Below are 15,315 nucleotides of genomic sequence, written 5' to 3' on the forward strand. Positions count from 1 at the left end.
GACCACAGCATGGCCCATGCAACTTGGTAATCATTCACTCCTGAATCTCAACCTCACAACCAACAAGTAATTTTAAAAGAGGTTTTAAAAGTATTTTACCAGAAAGACCGTGAGAATTGAAAATTCATTCAATACAACTAAACTTGGAGAGATATGAGAGTATTCCCCAATACAAATATTGCAAGAACAGTTCTTATTCCATCTCCCTTAGCTAAAATTTGCTTCCAAAGATCCCACCTTTTGTCCAGTCCAGATGGTTGGATTTCAAATGATTTCCCAACAACAGCACATTTAAAGGGGCAGCAGGAAAGAGACCTTCATGGGGAGAACAAACACCTTGCTAAAAGATGGCGTTTCTCTTTGGAGGGGAACATTTCCTAGGATATATAACAGAGTGAACATTTGCACTGTGAAAACTGCTGGAAATGCCTATGAAGCTCAACCAGACCTGCTCTAGCAAAGATGCTATCACACACTCAGACAGAGGGCAGAGTGTCAAATGTTTCGTGCCCACTTGAGAATTTGTGCCCATGACCTTGAGTGTTTCAGACCAAATCATTGAGGCGGACCATTAGTGATTTGTTCGTAACAGGATGTGTCACTAATAGCAACATTTCATGATCCAACCATTTATACACAAGTAATCTAACAATTTCTAACTGTGGGCAGTAATTTCCAAACACATTTCTCTTTCTGTTCTGGTTGCAAAGGTGAGGTAGGGGATAAAGCTTTGTTAGGTGCTTACAGCAAACAAGAAGACGAACCCGACTGTAGGAAAGCTGATTGGTTTATTTTACCCACTATCCCATAAAAAGTGGTAATTGACATTTTAATGTATGACATATTGCATTCCTTCATAACGCTACAGTAATTGAATACACATGAAACTGTAGTGCTCTGGGTGACCCCGGAGTGTGCCACACACCTGGAAGCAGTGAAGTTCAATTAATGTGTCATTGCTACTAATAACAGCTACCAGTGAGAACCTCCAGCCAGTTGCTACACCAGGGGAAACAGTAATCCTTGTATTTAGACAGATAGTATACGGTAAACACCAAAGATCCATTGTTTACATACAGAGCTGTTTTGGATCAACAGTTAAAATCTTGTTCTCTTAGCGACTTGATTTTTCATTAAATTACACAATTTAATTTACCCTGCATTGCATTTGTCCGGCTTTGTCTGCAAAAATTTACAGATACTAAAATAAAATCAGCTGACAGCTGTTAGTAGGCTAAATCAAATAGTACTGAGACAAAGGTTCATGCAATAAAAAGAGAACATAAATCACACACTTGCACAGAAGAAAACTATGGTAAAATGGCCTTAAGGATTTGATTTGATCTGTAAAACCCCAGGAAATTCAGAGTTAAGAGCTGGAATTCCTTCCTTAACTTGCCTTATTGTTAAAATCAAAGTTATCAAATGTCCTTCTATTAAGCATTTGCACATACAGATGACTATGCACAAAGAGGCTCAACGCTTTCTTCATTTAATTTACAAAAAAAAAAAAAATAGAGAGAGGACATCAAAACTGGAAGTGCACATCTGAGCTGGACGAGAACAGAGGCAGGCTGAAGTTCTCCTTTTTAATAATTAAGCATCAGATCTGATTTCACTAAATAGTAAACGTCAGACTCTTGTGATAAATTATGTGTCCTAGGTGCTGAATTGAAGAAATTATTAAACCCTTTAACCAAAAGCTCACAGGGAAGCAAAGATCATTCCAGAGTGGCCTGGTTCCTCTGCATCTCAGTCCCCACCAGCATTGTGAAGCGGGATATCAAGTTACAAACATTACATCATTTGCAAAAGCCTCCACCGACTGAAAGCCATGTTAATACTGAAGACCATGATGTTGATTCATGAGGAGTTTAGCCTCTTCACAGGAACCCTGTTTGCAGTATCAGACCTATGCATTTTTACTGGTGTTGAGGCAAATCTCAGAGGAGTTGTAGTTTCTGTTTGAGTAATCCCCAAATATAAAACTTCTTATTGAAAATGGGTTTGAACTTCTGCAGAGCTTCACTCTTCTTCTAGCAGCTATCATCACCACATCTATTTTATTTCTCCAATCATGCTGCTCTCTCATCCTAGATTTGCCTAAGATTTATCTGTCAGCTTTATCTGCCTCTAAATTCATTTCAGGTCTCTAGCTGATTCTCTCAGGCATTCATGATAAATAATATTCTCTGTGTTCTTTATGCTCCCTTTTTCTCCCACTTTGCTTTATATGTCTCAGTTTAAAGTCTGTTCTACTGACCCGCCTGAAATCCTATATTTTGATGGAATTAGAGTACAAACTTCCTCAGCAATGGTCACTAAAGCACTGGATACGCAGTCAGGAGAATATTTATCTTGTATTAATTGTACAAATATTCAGCTTGGTCTAAGACCCTCTCTAGTATTTTGAACTATCTAGTCCATGCTGCATGTGTTCAGAGGGTTAGAGATACTGGCGTAATCAATCCCACTGTGAATATTTGCACTGTCCAGTACTTGCAATCTATTCAGGGTAAACAGTTGTCTGCAAATCCCCACTGCAGTAAGGTTTCCCAAGATATGCTAATAGTATGTCCCCAGTGCTGGAGAAACCTTAGCGCAAAGAAAGCTTGAAAAAATATATAATAATAATAATAATGAAAAGGCTCTGAGATTGAAGGGGAGGAAAGAGGAGAAAAGCATATTTGGAATTTGACTGTTATAATGCGTAACATGAGCTGAACAGATACAGTGTTTTCTGAAACCACTCAAGTGATAAAAAGAGTGTTTGGAGAAAACAGTATGTACAGCTTTCAGCTAATGGAGGGTCTTGACTCTTTTCCTCTTCTCCCAGAGAAGAAATTAATTGCTTTTCTGGACATGCAAGAACATTCTATACAGGACTGAGGCTAAGGGGCAGGGGATGGGGGAAGTCTCTTTCTTTCCATTGCAGTGGGGTGGCCACTATTTGGGAAACTTAAGCCATAGCCCAAGGAGCTTGTTTAGCTGAGGTTGGTTGTTAGGAGTTGGTTATATGGTGATATGAGAATGGGTGGTCTCAGGAATAGTCTGAAACACCTGACAGTGGAATAATTACAAATATTCCTTCATAGCAACCTGGAAGCAGGTGGGTTTTTTTTGTTTGTTGGTTGGTTGGTTTGGTGGTTCTGTTTGTTTGTTCGTTTGTTTCTTTTCATTGTTTCTTTTTTTTTTTTTAGATTGGAAAATATTCCAAAAAAATGATTTTGGAGACATGGAACTAGGCGTTGCATTTCCTCTTAAATAATCCAGTCCTAGCGTAATTTCCAAATCCGCTTTTGGCTGCCTAAATTGCTGTGGGATTGGGATCTTCCAAAGAGAATGCATTAAAAAGGTGAGAAATGAAACATCTAAGCTAGCATGAGGAAGATGAGTAGGGAGTGGCTTTATTCCTCTAAACTTTTCAATTTTTGTTTGCTTGTTTCTGTTTAATTTTTTAACAGAAAAAATATGTAAAAAGCAAAAGTGTAAAGTGTAAAAGTTAAAGTGTAAGACTAGAGGCAGAATAATGGGTTTTCTCATCTTCCTGCCATATCACACAGTGGTCCGGCATTCGGTAAATCAGAGGAAAGTTTGATGGCCTTTGAGGAAATTCAAACTTTTATCTTCAACTTTTCAAGATTAAGCCCACAACAGCAGGATATAAATAGAGTTGAGACTTTCAGTCCCTCCTGTTCACTCCAGGCTGCTCTGCCTAGAAAAAACTAAAGGAAAAAGAAAAAAAAAAGTAATAATAATAATTAAAAAAAAAAATGAATATGACCCTAGTATTCTTCAAAACCCACCTGGATGCAATCCTATGCAACTTGCTCTAGGTGACCCTGCCTGACTGGGGAGCTGGACCAGATGATCTCCAGAGGTCCCTTCCAACCTCAACCATTCTGTGATTCTGTGATTCTTGGCAAGGCAGTCAGCTGGGAGAAGGAAGCCCTGCTTCTCATCCTGTTCCAAAGGCATTCAATGCATTTGTGTGCATTGAAATTAAAATGTGTAAACAAACAAGCAAACAAACAACAACAAAAAAATGAAAAGACACTAAAATCCAGATATTTTTCTTACCAGCCAAGTGCTTGACTGCTGGAAGACACAACAGAATTTAACCCTTTTTCCCTTCTCCCTGGTAATTCTTGATTCTTCTATGCACAAAAAGAGGAAATTCAGTATGATAGTACCCCCCACACACTCAGTTGGACAATGGTCTGGTGCCTCAAACATACTCTTCAAAGACAAGAGGTCTGCTTTTGAATCCCCTTGGACAAAGGAGGGAATTGAGCCTGGGTCTTCACTGTCAGATGCAATTGATCTGTCTCGTGTATAAAGCAAAGACGACTTCTCCTGTTGATCGTGGAGAGGACCACATCCAGAGCAAAGGAGAAAAGTAGAGAAACACTCACTTCCCAGGTCTACATTGGGTACCAGGCTAGCTCCGCCCTGCCGAGGCTGAGATGCTACTGTGTGCACGCTTGGGGGGGGATAAAATGATGAAAATTGAGCTTCAGACACATCCAGAATTAGTCAGCAACCGAGTGGAAGTGTTCAGCACTCCCGTTTTAGACTACAGCATCTGCATTCTTCCTGAGTCCCTTTCTGGACCTGGCCATGAACTCCGAAACTGAGAGCGCATTCAAATGGCATCCAGTGACTGAAGTGTCTAATTCTTTGGTATTGGTGGGTCTCAGAGATCAAATTTCAGGATCAGTGTCTAAAGGTCAAACAGATCATTTTAGAGGGCAGTATCTTCTGAGTATCTTTCTGATGTTAACAGAGACTGAGCTTAGGTCGTCTTTGTTCAGTTAAGAATGAACATATCCCAGATTCCCACAATAAAAGCATGGAAACCTTGGTGATATCAATTCTGACAAAGGGGAAGAGGCACGATAAGTTATATCCAGAGCTGGAAACAGTAACAAGGAGTAGCTCTAAGTCCCCATACTGAGAGCAGCTACACTTTCAGATGTATTTGCTGACTGACTAGCTGTTCAAATACAAAACCTGCTGGTGTGAGTTTGTTGAGGAGCGGGTTACTGATACAAGCAAATGTTTTGTGTGCCCATGCAGGATGGTTTGAAATGTTTCAATGTCAAATGTAATTGCTTTGCAGTGATTACTGCCCGTATGTCACGACTTTTCAGTCTCAGTGCTACGGGGGAGGCTCACAGTGGCTAGAAGAAAATATCCCTCTGTTTTTAAATTGGGAAGACATGAGCATTGGTTAGGGACACAACAGGAAGCTTGCATTCTGCCTTCGGTGAAGTCAGCTTGTGTGGATTCATTGCACACCTGTAAAGCCTTACCTTTGCAAGGATGAAGCTTGGGGGTCTTGCGAACTCTTTCAAGCAAGCTGCCAGGGAATGAGACTGTTCTCTGCCCCAACTTTTGATCCAAAAGGGATCACAGCCACTGAGACCACAACACCAGTCCCCAAAGAGCTGAGGTGTGAATCTTCAGTCTTCCCATCCCCATGCCAGACCTTCTCAATGAGCTTGGCCATGCTAACAAGGAGAGAGACCCACTCTAGTGCCTTGTCGCACGTCTCTGAGCCTGCACTGCTGGATCGTAAGCTGCGTTAAGCTAATGGCTTCAAGAGTTCACTGGTACATGTTCATTTGCAGGGCTGAGGTCTTAAGTTTGCCAAAGCAGCCTTCACGAGAACCTTTGCTTCCCCTCTCCATCCCCTCTCCCTTGCAATAATGTCCCAGTCCCTTGTGAATTGATTAATCTTGACTTAAATTTCTTTGCCCGTACATGGCAAAATACTTATTTAGAGATAAGATAGTAGCTGTGTTGCAAAGTAGTCAATGAACAAATGCAAGAAAAATTGAATCAGGATGTTCAACAAATTAACATCCTGTAATTAACAAGAGTGCATACATATGTTTATGAATGTGCTTACAACATAGTAAAACATCATAATTATCTATAAATAGCATTTTCCATTCATCATTTCTAAATCATGACTAAAGTATTTATAAAGGTTACCATAAAGCATTACTGAAGTTCTTCTGACAGCCATTATATAATATATTGAATGTCAAGAAGCATAAAATACCAACAAAAAAGAGAGAGATGTTTTTGCATCAGAATTCCTCTATTCCTCACAGATCCATTACTCATCTCCACTAGATTAGTCACACTATTCATACAAGCTGAGGGCCATTGAGAAAACTACTTGAAGTCACTGAACATAACTTAAAAAAGAAGAAAAAAAAAGTAAATAAAAATACTCACATTGACTTTCATCATGTTTAAAGGATTTCAGACAAATGGAGCAAAAATGCTCTACTGTGTATTTTTTAGACTAGGTTTTTCCTATTTCTTTAGCCTAGAAGCTTCCTTTCTGTGATTGATACATTCCCTCTCCTGATCCCAAGGACAGCTTTCACCTTTTAAACTATATAGTGTAGTTAAACAAAATATGGTTTGCAGCTTACATTAGCAGAAATAAATGTTTGGTCATGAATATTTGGGCATCATAATTAATATCAATTATCTGAGTTTTGGGAAAATACTTTCAGAAAATTCATCAAATTCCAGGGATGGAAAAAAAAAAAAAAAAAAGTTGGCCTTAACAAAATAACTCTATTCTCCTTAGAAAACTGAAATTGAAAACCTGACCCAAACATGAGCATTCGATGTTTTTAACTTAGACATATTTTTTCCAAATGTCATCCATTTGGATCAGTCCATCAACTCTGACAGCTCCTGCCCTGTTGCATGCCTGTATTATCACCATACTTTAAGTACAGACACTGTACTGTATGTACACTGTGTACCCTTTTCTATGTTATGTACAGAAAATAAACAAATGTACTAGTACTAAAGGAAATAAAAAACTTTATTTCATTTTTAAGCAGCGAGTCTTTTGACAAACTCTGAAAATGCTATCTGTAAGGAGCACGAGTAAGGAGAAAGAGTACTGAGTTCTCCTTCCCTCCACTCTGCCTGGAAATGGAATCCACGCCCCAGCTGGATATTTCCAGTTCATGCCCAGTAGAAATAATTTTCTGTCCGATTGCCAAATGCTGTCCCATGTGGCCAGCAAAGGTTGGACAATAGCAGTAACACAGCTTCAAGTAAAGAGCTGAAAACGATCCCCTGCAACCAGAGGCCTCAATTCTGCATAGTTTAATAATTCTAGCGCCGTGATTTAACTTCCTTTTTCCTTTCAAGTGTTCAGTGCAAATTAATCGTATTGTCAATGCTTACGTCGCCTACCTTACTTATTTGTAAGGACATGTTCAAGTGGCATACTAGAAGGTTGATCCCGCAGTCTGTACTTAACTAGTAATCCTCATGCACACTAGTAACCCCATTGAATATCAATATAAGATTGTGGTGCCAGGGAAAGTTAAACAAATCCTGAGGAATCTGTTTTATTAGCATTTATAGGATTTGTGTGTGTGAGCGTGTGTGTGTATACATCCACACTTGGGAACAGTAGTTACAGGAAAAAAAATACAGGGGATTCCTGGGGGGATGATAAGCGGTGCTAGTTCTTGAGCTCATACCAACGCTGATGTTACAGCCCGTAAATGTTAAAATGTCTGATGATATTTTCTTTCCTGAGGAACTCGCTGGGATTTCTCACAGTTAATACGTTAGTTAAACCCGAGCACACCGGACAGGGGCCGGCACCCCCCTTGGCTCCGCCGCGCTGCTTTCCGCCGGCCAGGGGGGCTCAGCATCCCACGCCGTGTGCGGGGGCAAGCCGCCCCCTTTTCCCCGAGGCCCCAAAACACGGGGAAAACACTCGGATGCCGGGCACCAAAGCCGACCCCGACCGAAGCAGCCCTGAAAGATACCCCCCGCTTCCCGACACCGCTCCGGCTGCGAGACGTTAATTGCGGCTGCTCCCGGATTAAGCAAAAAAAGGCGTTAAGCCCCCTCCTTTTGAGCTGCCCCTTCGGGAGCGCCTTCCCCGGGCTCCCACCTCCGTGCCCCTCCGTAGAATAAACCCCTCGGGTTTCTCCCCAGCTCCCCAGCAGCAGCCCCACCGCGGCGCGGACACGCGTGGGAAAATGCGCGGCGGGCGCGCACACGCGGAACCCCCGCGGAATCCCCGCAGTCGGGCACCAAATAAATAGACGGCTCGGAGACAACCAGCCGCTGCTTCAGTTTGCTGTGGGTTTGTTTTTTTTTTTTTTTTTTTTTTTTAGTCCCCCCACGCGTTTTCCCTCCCTTGTTTTATAATCATCGTTTTCTGGTTAGAGCCTTGGAAAAAAAAAAAAAAAGAAAGAAAGAAAAAAAATAAAGCAAAGGATTACTCTGCAATGTAATCACCTGAGACCGAAATCCTGTCCTTTTACTTCCCAAACGGAGAAGAGTTTCCCCCTCGAAGCACGGCAAAAATGTTGCTAACTAACGGGACTTTTTGTGTGCTCCTAGTCCACGATTCGGTAACAACATAGAATTGCAAATATGACCTGAACATTTAAATAATCAGTTGTTGTATTCATTTTCCTCCTCTATTTTCGTCCCCTGCGTTGAGTTTCTGAATCAAACGGGGAACCTTTCCCCGAAGAACCCTGCAGCCACCTCCGAGTTGTGCCGGCGCTCACTTGAGTTGAAGGTTGCGAATTTGGGCCATCGTTGCAGCAATGTGGGTTTCCTGGTAGTGTTTATTTTCCCCCCCTTTTTTTTCTTTCGGGATTATGTTTCAAACGGTCCTAAACCTGCTCTTTCTCCAGAGCACCATAATTTGCTAGAAACCCAACGCGCTCCCCTGTTGCCTTCCTTTGAGCCCCAATCGCTTTGCCCCGCGCGTTGCTCACAGGAGGACACAGAAAGGTCCCAGAAAGTTTCCTCCTCGGGTTTAGCGACCGCGGAGCATGTTGTACCGGTCCCGTTAGGACGTGCCTTGAAGTACAGCTACTTTTTCCGCGTATATCTGATTTTACTTTTTCCTGGATAATTCTTTATTATTTTTTTTTTTACCTCTGCTAACGCGCCCAGTTTCGGCGGCGGGCGGAGGTTGTACTGAATTTTGAGAATTTCCCCGAAACGCCGAAGTTTCTTTTCGACTGATGTTTCCCTAGATTAATCGGTTTTGTTTTGCTCGGCGAAAGTCCCGACCGGGGCATGCGACCATAAGAAAAACAGAGGGTTTTCTCTTTTTCTTTTTTTTTCCCCCTTTTTTTTTTTTTTCTTTCCTGAGGTTTCCTCGGCCCGAAAGCCAGCTCTACCCTACTCCCTCTCTGGACGGGCGGCAGAAATCCTGTCCCCCAGCTCCTCAGCTCTCCCCGGCTGCCAAAACCCGGGGTACACGCGTGGAAAGGGGGCTGCGCTGGGCAAGGGGCGTCGGGGCGGCCCGGCGGAGGTACCCGGGCTTTGCCCCAATTCCCATCCCCAAAGGGGCAAACTCGGCCCGGTTGTTCGCACCGGGGGTTTTCCCCTCCTTTTTGCAAGGAGCGCCGGGGGCCGCTTCCCCGGGGGGGGGGGAGAGGGGTGGGGATGTGAGGATGGGGGCACCGGGCTCCCATCGGGCCGGGACCGGGTGGGTCCCGTCGGCGGCCCGTCTGAGTCCCTCCCCGCGGTGTGCTGCGGGCCCATAGCCACTAAAAGCGGTTCATTCCCCGCGGGGGGATCGGGGTGGGGGTCCTACAGCTCCCCGGGGAAGGCAGGCGGCAGCTGGGTGAAGCCCTAAGCATGGGCAAGCGGGTGGGAGTCACGTCGGGGGCTGAGAGTGCAACGTCTGCCCTGTGTATATGATGTATATGTGTCGCTTACGTGCTCCATATATGATTCATTTGCACTTATGTATGTGCTTTTGCTCCTTTCACCCGGTGGGTAAACAGCACTGCCTGGATAAACGAGGCCCCGCGAGTGTCGCGGTCCCCACGCGTGCCCGTGCGCGGCCCCTCTGCCACGTGGGGAGGGGGTCGAGGCCCCCCCCCCCCCCCCCCCCCCGGCAGGGTCCGGGGCCAAGGGGCCGCTCCGGGAGGTCGGGGCGAGCAAACGCCCCCCGCCCCCGGCTCCCCCCGGGCCGGCCTCCCGTCCCCTCGCAAGTGCTAATTGCGGCTCTTTTCTGGCTCCTCTGTATTTGGGTTCCTCGGAGGGCGCTGCGCGGGATGACACGTCACGGATACATTATCCCCTCCCCTCTTGAGGCTCTCCTGGCTTTCTTCGAGCCTTTGCGAAAGAATTAAACCGAGGGGTCCACTTCAGAGCTCCTTCTGCCCCTGACAAAAAAAAAAAAAAAAAAAAAAAAAGGCGAGAGAGAAGGAAAAAAAAATAAAAAAGAAATAAGGAGGAAAAAAAAAAAACGGAGATATCAGTGTTTTCAGGCGAGGAGCGTGGCGGCCAGGATTTCCGAGAGGAGGGGAGTTTTACCTTGGAGCCTGGCCGCATGGTGAGGATCGCTGCTCCTCGCGGGAGGTGACCGTAGCGAACCCTCCTTCTTCCTCGGAAAGGCATGCGTGTGCGAAAGAGCCAGCGCTTTGCAACAGCTCTTTAAATACGTGACAATTTTAAAAAGAAAAAAAAAAAAAAAAAGAGAGAGAAAGGAAGAAAAAAAAAGAAAGAAAACAAACCCAGAAAGAAAACCAAACCCCGATTTTGCGAATTCTTTAAAGAGGAGAAAAACCGAGACAACTAAGCAAAGAAATCCACCGCCAGCCTTTGCCAGCGCTCGGACTTGTTTGGGAAGAAAGAGGCGACGCCGCAGCGGGCGCAGGTCCCGAGGAGCACGGAGTCCCCCGGGCGGCTCCGCATGAGAGCCGCGCTCGGAGCCGGGCGCCCCCCGCGCCCCCAGCCCCGCGGGCAGCCCGCCGCCCCCCGCCGCTGAAGCCGCCCCCCGGGGCCGGGCAGGGGCAGGGGCAGGGGCCCTCCCGCCGCCGAGAGCTGCCCTGGCCGGGAGGGAAATGCGAGCCTGCGATCTGCCAGAGCTGCGGCCAGCGGCTCCCTCTCCGGCCGCTGCGGCTCGCGTTTAGCCGGGGGCTGCCCTCCCGGCTGCCCCTCACCGGGACCAGAGCTTCTCTTATAAACGAGCAGCGCGGGCTTTTCTTTCTCTCTCTCTACTTTTTTTTTTCCCCATTTTTTCTTTTTCTTCTTTTTTTTTTTTTTTTTTTTAAGAGACAAAAATAGCGTCCCACAACGGTCCAGCCCGCCTACCCTTATGATTTCTCGCGCGGCCGCTGTGCTTTTGATATTTTCTTATTATTGGTTTTGGACGGGGAAGGCTCGAAGAGAAGAAATCCCTCGGTGAGGGGAAGCCGGTGCTCTTTGCTCCCCGGCGAGGAGAAGATCCGATTCCGCCTGCAGGCAGAGGACCGTGGCTCGTGTAGGTCTCTCGGTCTCGGTTTCGGAGCGCTGGGTAGTGCAGGGTCAGAGCAGGACTGCCTTCTCCCGATCAGCTCTGCCTGCTGGGCTTGCGGCTCAGAGATCGCCTTCCCCCTCCTCGCACCACTTCTGTTGGTGGTGGTTTTTGTTTGGTTGGTTTGGTGTTTTTTATTTTTCTCCCCACCTTTTTTTTTTTTCTCCCCTTTTTATTTTTTTTAAGTTGATTTGATTTGGGTGAATTCCCTCCCTCCCTTCCTTAAACGAAAATACTAACTCTGAAGCCGAAATCCATGCCCCCTGCAATTCGGAAGATTCGGGTCTAATATGCCAGTGTCATCTTCGCCTTGCAGTAGTCGCGATGAAGGAAAAATCCAAGAACGCGGCAAAGACTAGACGGGAAAAAGAAAATGGAGAATTCTACGAACTGGCCAAACTCCTGCCCCTGCCCTCGGCCATCACCTCCCAGCTGGACAAGGCGTCCATCATCCGCCTCACCACCAGCTACCTGAAGATGCGAGCCGTCTTCCCCGAAGGTAACCACCCTCTGCGCCTCCTCCCCGCGGGGAAGCCGAAAAGAGCAGGGGGAGCCCCGCACCCCGACATCGACCCCTCCGTGTCCCGGCCGGGTCCCGGCCCCGGGTGGGAAAAGACGGGGGGGAGACCGGGGGTGGAGAGGAGCCTCCTAAACCCCCCAGGAAGAAGAGCCCCCCCGGGAGCAGAGCCGGTGGGGAGCGCTTGAGGAGGACCCCGGCTTCTCAAAAAAAAAAAAAAAAAGACCCCCACCTCTTAGGGTGGGTGTTGTTATTGGCTCAACCTGCTCCGTGCAGGGCCGTGCGGGAGTGGGACTGCGCCTTCTCGGAGGCCTGAGCCCCTCCTTGCTCCTTCTTTCCCCGGGGGCTCGGCAGAAGCCCCCCGCCCGGCCCCGCTGCTCCCCCAGCCCGGCGCTTGGGGACGTGCGGCGAAACTCTCTTTGGGGTCAGGGGGTGGCTGGATAAACCCGGCTCCCCCCTTTTGTTATTTGTCTGTGCCTCTCTGGCCCGGGGTTGGGGAGAGGAATTAAAAAATTGCAGAGTGGAAGCTGGGCTCTCCGCCGCGGTTTCTAAGGAGCTTTATTAAAAGGCTACAAATGAAATAATAATAATAATAAGGAGGGAGGGGGGTCGGAAAAAAAATACTCCCAGCCCGAGGAAAAGCTTACCGTTCTGGCCATCTAACTGAGTGATTTCGCGAGCAAGCACTAGCAGCGCTACGGCAAGGCCGGGCTCCTTCGGAGTGCGCTCCCGCAGCCCGCCGGGGGAAGCGAGGCGGTGCTCCGCTGTGATTTCTCGCCATTATCCCGCGGGGGGAAATCTCCCTCTAAGAAACAGGACGTCGTGATTTCGGGGGGTGTAGGGGATGTGGGGGTCTCTCTCTCGCCAGCCTTAGCTCGGGAGCGTGTCGCCGGAACGGGTTTGGTTTAGGAGGGAGGAAAAGTGGCACGGTCGGAGATGCTGCTGAACGTGTCCCCACTTTGGCAGCCGTGCTGATCCTCAGGAGCAGCGAGCCGACCCCGAGAGCAGGTTTATACCCAGCAGCTCGGGGGTGTTTTATGTGTCTGTCTTCCTTAAACAGGCCGGGCGTGCGCTTCCGCACACCCTGCTTATTAAGAGCAACGTTTTAAATGCATAGGGCGAATTCCTCATCTTTCATCGTCTTAAGTCCGGATGGAAACGTATTTCCAACCAAAGCTTTGGGGCCGGGGATGACAGGCCGTGGGGACCGCCGAGGGCAGAGCGGGGGAAGCCGGAGGGAGGCAGCCGGGAGCAGCGGGCCGTCGCGGGGGGGGGGGGGGGGCGGGCTGCCCGACGGCACACGGCGCCCCATTGCCGCTGCCTGCCCCTCCCGAGGGGGTGAATTCCCCTCGGGGGTTCCCTCGGGGTCTCTCCCAAGACCGCCCGACTGCTTCCAGTTGGTTTTGATGGGGGGGGGGGGCATACTGGCTGGAGGGGGCTGCCCAGCAGCGCATCCTAAAGTCTGATGCAGCAAGACCTGGGGAAAGAGCCCCTTCCAGCATGCTGGGCCCCATGCGTGGAGGGCACGGAGATGCCCGAGGTTATTGGGGCTTGGAACAAAGGCGAACACGAAGCAGCCCCCCACGTCCTCCCGGGGATCGCAGCCGAAGGGGCCGCAGACGCTGGTCCAGGGCACGGGCAGAGCCCTTCACCAGCACCCCGGCACCCCCCCAAAAAACTGAAAAGGTTTGAACGTGTTTCAGCTCTTCCAGCCGGCCGGGAGGGGGGCGAGGCCTGAGACGCCTCCAGCATGCGTGCTAGGCCTGGGGTAGCTGTAGCCAGCGCGATCAGAAATGTTGTCCAGCTATAAAACTGGCTTCCAGCTCTGTCTAGACTGGAGGGGAAGAGAGAGAGAGGGCTGTGCTTTTAAAAAACCCGGTGTATGGCTTCCCCCTCGCCTCCCCCCATTTATTTCCAGAGCGCGCTGACGTGCAGTTCGGGCAAAGTTTGGGACCCTCACCGAGGTGTCCGGGCCGAGATGGTCCCAACACCCCGACAGGGCGGGGAAGTGGGCTCAGACAGGACCCCCATCTCCTCCATCTGTGCCTTTGCCCCGAGACGCACAGTTTGGACCGAGCCCCCCCCAAAACCCCCCCGCAGAGACGCCCGGTCGGGCTCTGGGAAGCGCGAGTGAAAAGAGATTTATCTTCCAGCTCCTTTCTCCCCGCAAACGCGAGCAAGCCCTGGAAGGCAAAAATTTCATGCTCCGACATCGTACTTTTTGCCGTGGGGTTTTGCTCTGACCTTCGGATTCATGAATTAAGAGTCCAGGAGACAGCAACCTCCAGCCTCCCCCGCGCTCCGGCTCTGTAAGCTCGTCCTCGGCTGCGTTTTGATTTTTTGCCAAGGCACTTATTATTGTGGAAGAAAAAATATACCACGGGACTTCTTCTGTCTTGGCTGTCAGCGTTTTCTTCTAAAAATGAGCAAATGAAAGGGACGCGAGAGTAAACAGCGTTTAAAGAAAACGCGCTTCTCCTCAGCCGGCTAAAATTGGGATCCTCTCCCTGCCCCATCCCCAGCGCAGTTTCCAAAACTGCCTCTAAAACTGCGCTTTTATGGCCATTTAAACCGGGTGGGAACGCGGTATTTAGTAAGTGATCCGAAGTACCAAGTGCTCTGGACGAAATAATCGGAATAAAATGACAAAGTAGCAGCCCTGAGACCTGTTCCTTATTCTGAAACGCAGACAATAGAAAATGTGGGGAGCGTGCAGAGTTTTCGCTCCCTATTAAATCTGGAGTGTGAATCTCTGAACCTATATTTAAAGAAAATTAAGGCCAGTTGCAGCTCTTTCGTCCGCGCTCGGCGGACGCAGCAGAGGTTTATTAACGAATTAATGAATCACATAATTAAAGCGAAAACGCTCGGCTGTCGCGATAGCGGCTAGCGGCGGCACCAGAGGTGTCGGGCTGTCGCCTCAAAGTGCCGTCGGAGCGGGAGGGGGCCACCGCCGTGGGAGCTGCGGAAGCCTTGGGGGGGGGCTAAGGGGACCCCCCTCTTAGCGTGACCCCGGGAAGAGCCGGCTGTGGCTTCGTCCGGGTGTCCTGGAAGGACTTTTGTAGGTTTCCTCCGGGACTTGCCGTTTTTTTTTTCTCCCTGTTTTTTAAACCTTTAAACTTCTCAAAGGCTTGATCTTTCCATATCTCCCTCCCAGCGGCCCTACTCCTTCCCAAAGCCACCCTGGGGGATACCGGGGGGCTTCCCGTCGGCTCCGGCCCCCTCCCCGGAGCCCAGGGACCCCCCCCAGTCCACGGGCTGTCCCCGTCCACCTCCAGGGACAGAGCGGCGGAGGGCAGGAGCCGCTGGCAGCTCGTCGCCTCCCTTTCGTTTCCCCTTTGCTCTGCCGGGCTCGCCTGGGGAAAAATCCCCTGGGAGAGGCAGCGCTGGAAACGCCGGCGTTTGTAGTTGACCCAGGTTCCTGGGGAAGGCTGGCTATTGAATAACGCGGGGGGACCACACGCTC

General features: G+C 48.6%; 1 protein-coding gene across 2 annotated transcripts in view; it reads left to right on the forward strand.

Moving 5' to 3' along the window:
- Window positions 1-11,165: 11,165 nt before the first annotated feature.
- The window catches only part of SIM2 (SIM bHLH transcription factor 2), a gene marked incomplete at its 5' end in the record, with an annotated part of 59,548 nt that continues 55,398 nt past the window's right edge, over window positions 11,166-15,315 (forward strand). Inside the window, 2 exons of one of the 2 annotated variants that reach the window (XM_080602824.1) lie at window positions 11,166-11,299; window positions 11,649-11,831. In XM_080602824.1, the coding sequence (XP_080458950.1) occupies window positions 11,657-11,831 (175 nt within the window). Of the gene's footprint in view, window positions 11,300-11,648; window positions 11,832-15,315 lie in introns of those variants that run through there. The other variant, XM_080602825.1, reaches the window with a different exon arrangement.

Source organism: Anser brachyrhynchus, assembly GCF_964034855.1.
Source record: "Anser brachyrhynchus genome assembly, chromosome: 1".
NCBI classification, from domain to species: Eukaryota; Metazoa; Chordata; class Aves; order Anseriformes; family Anatidae; genus Anser; species Anser brachyrhynchus.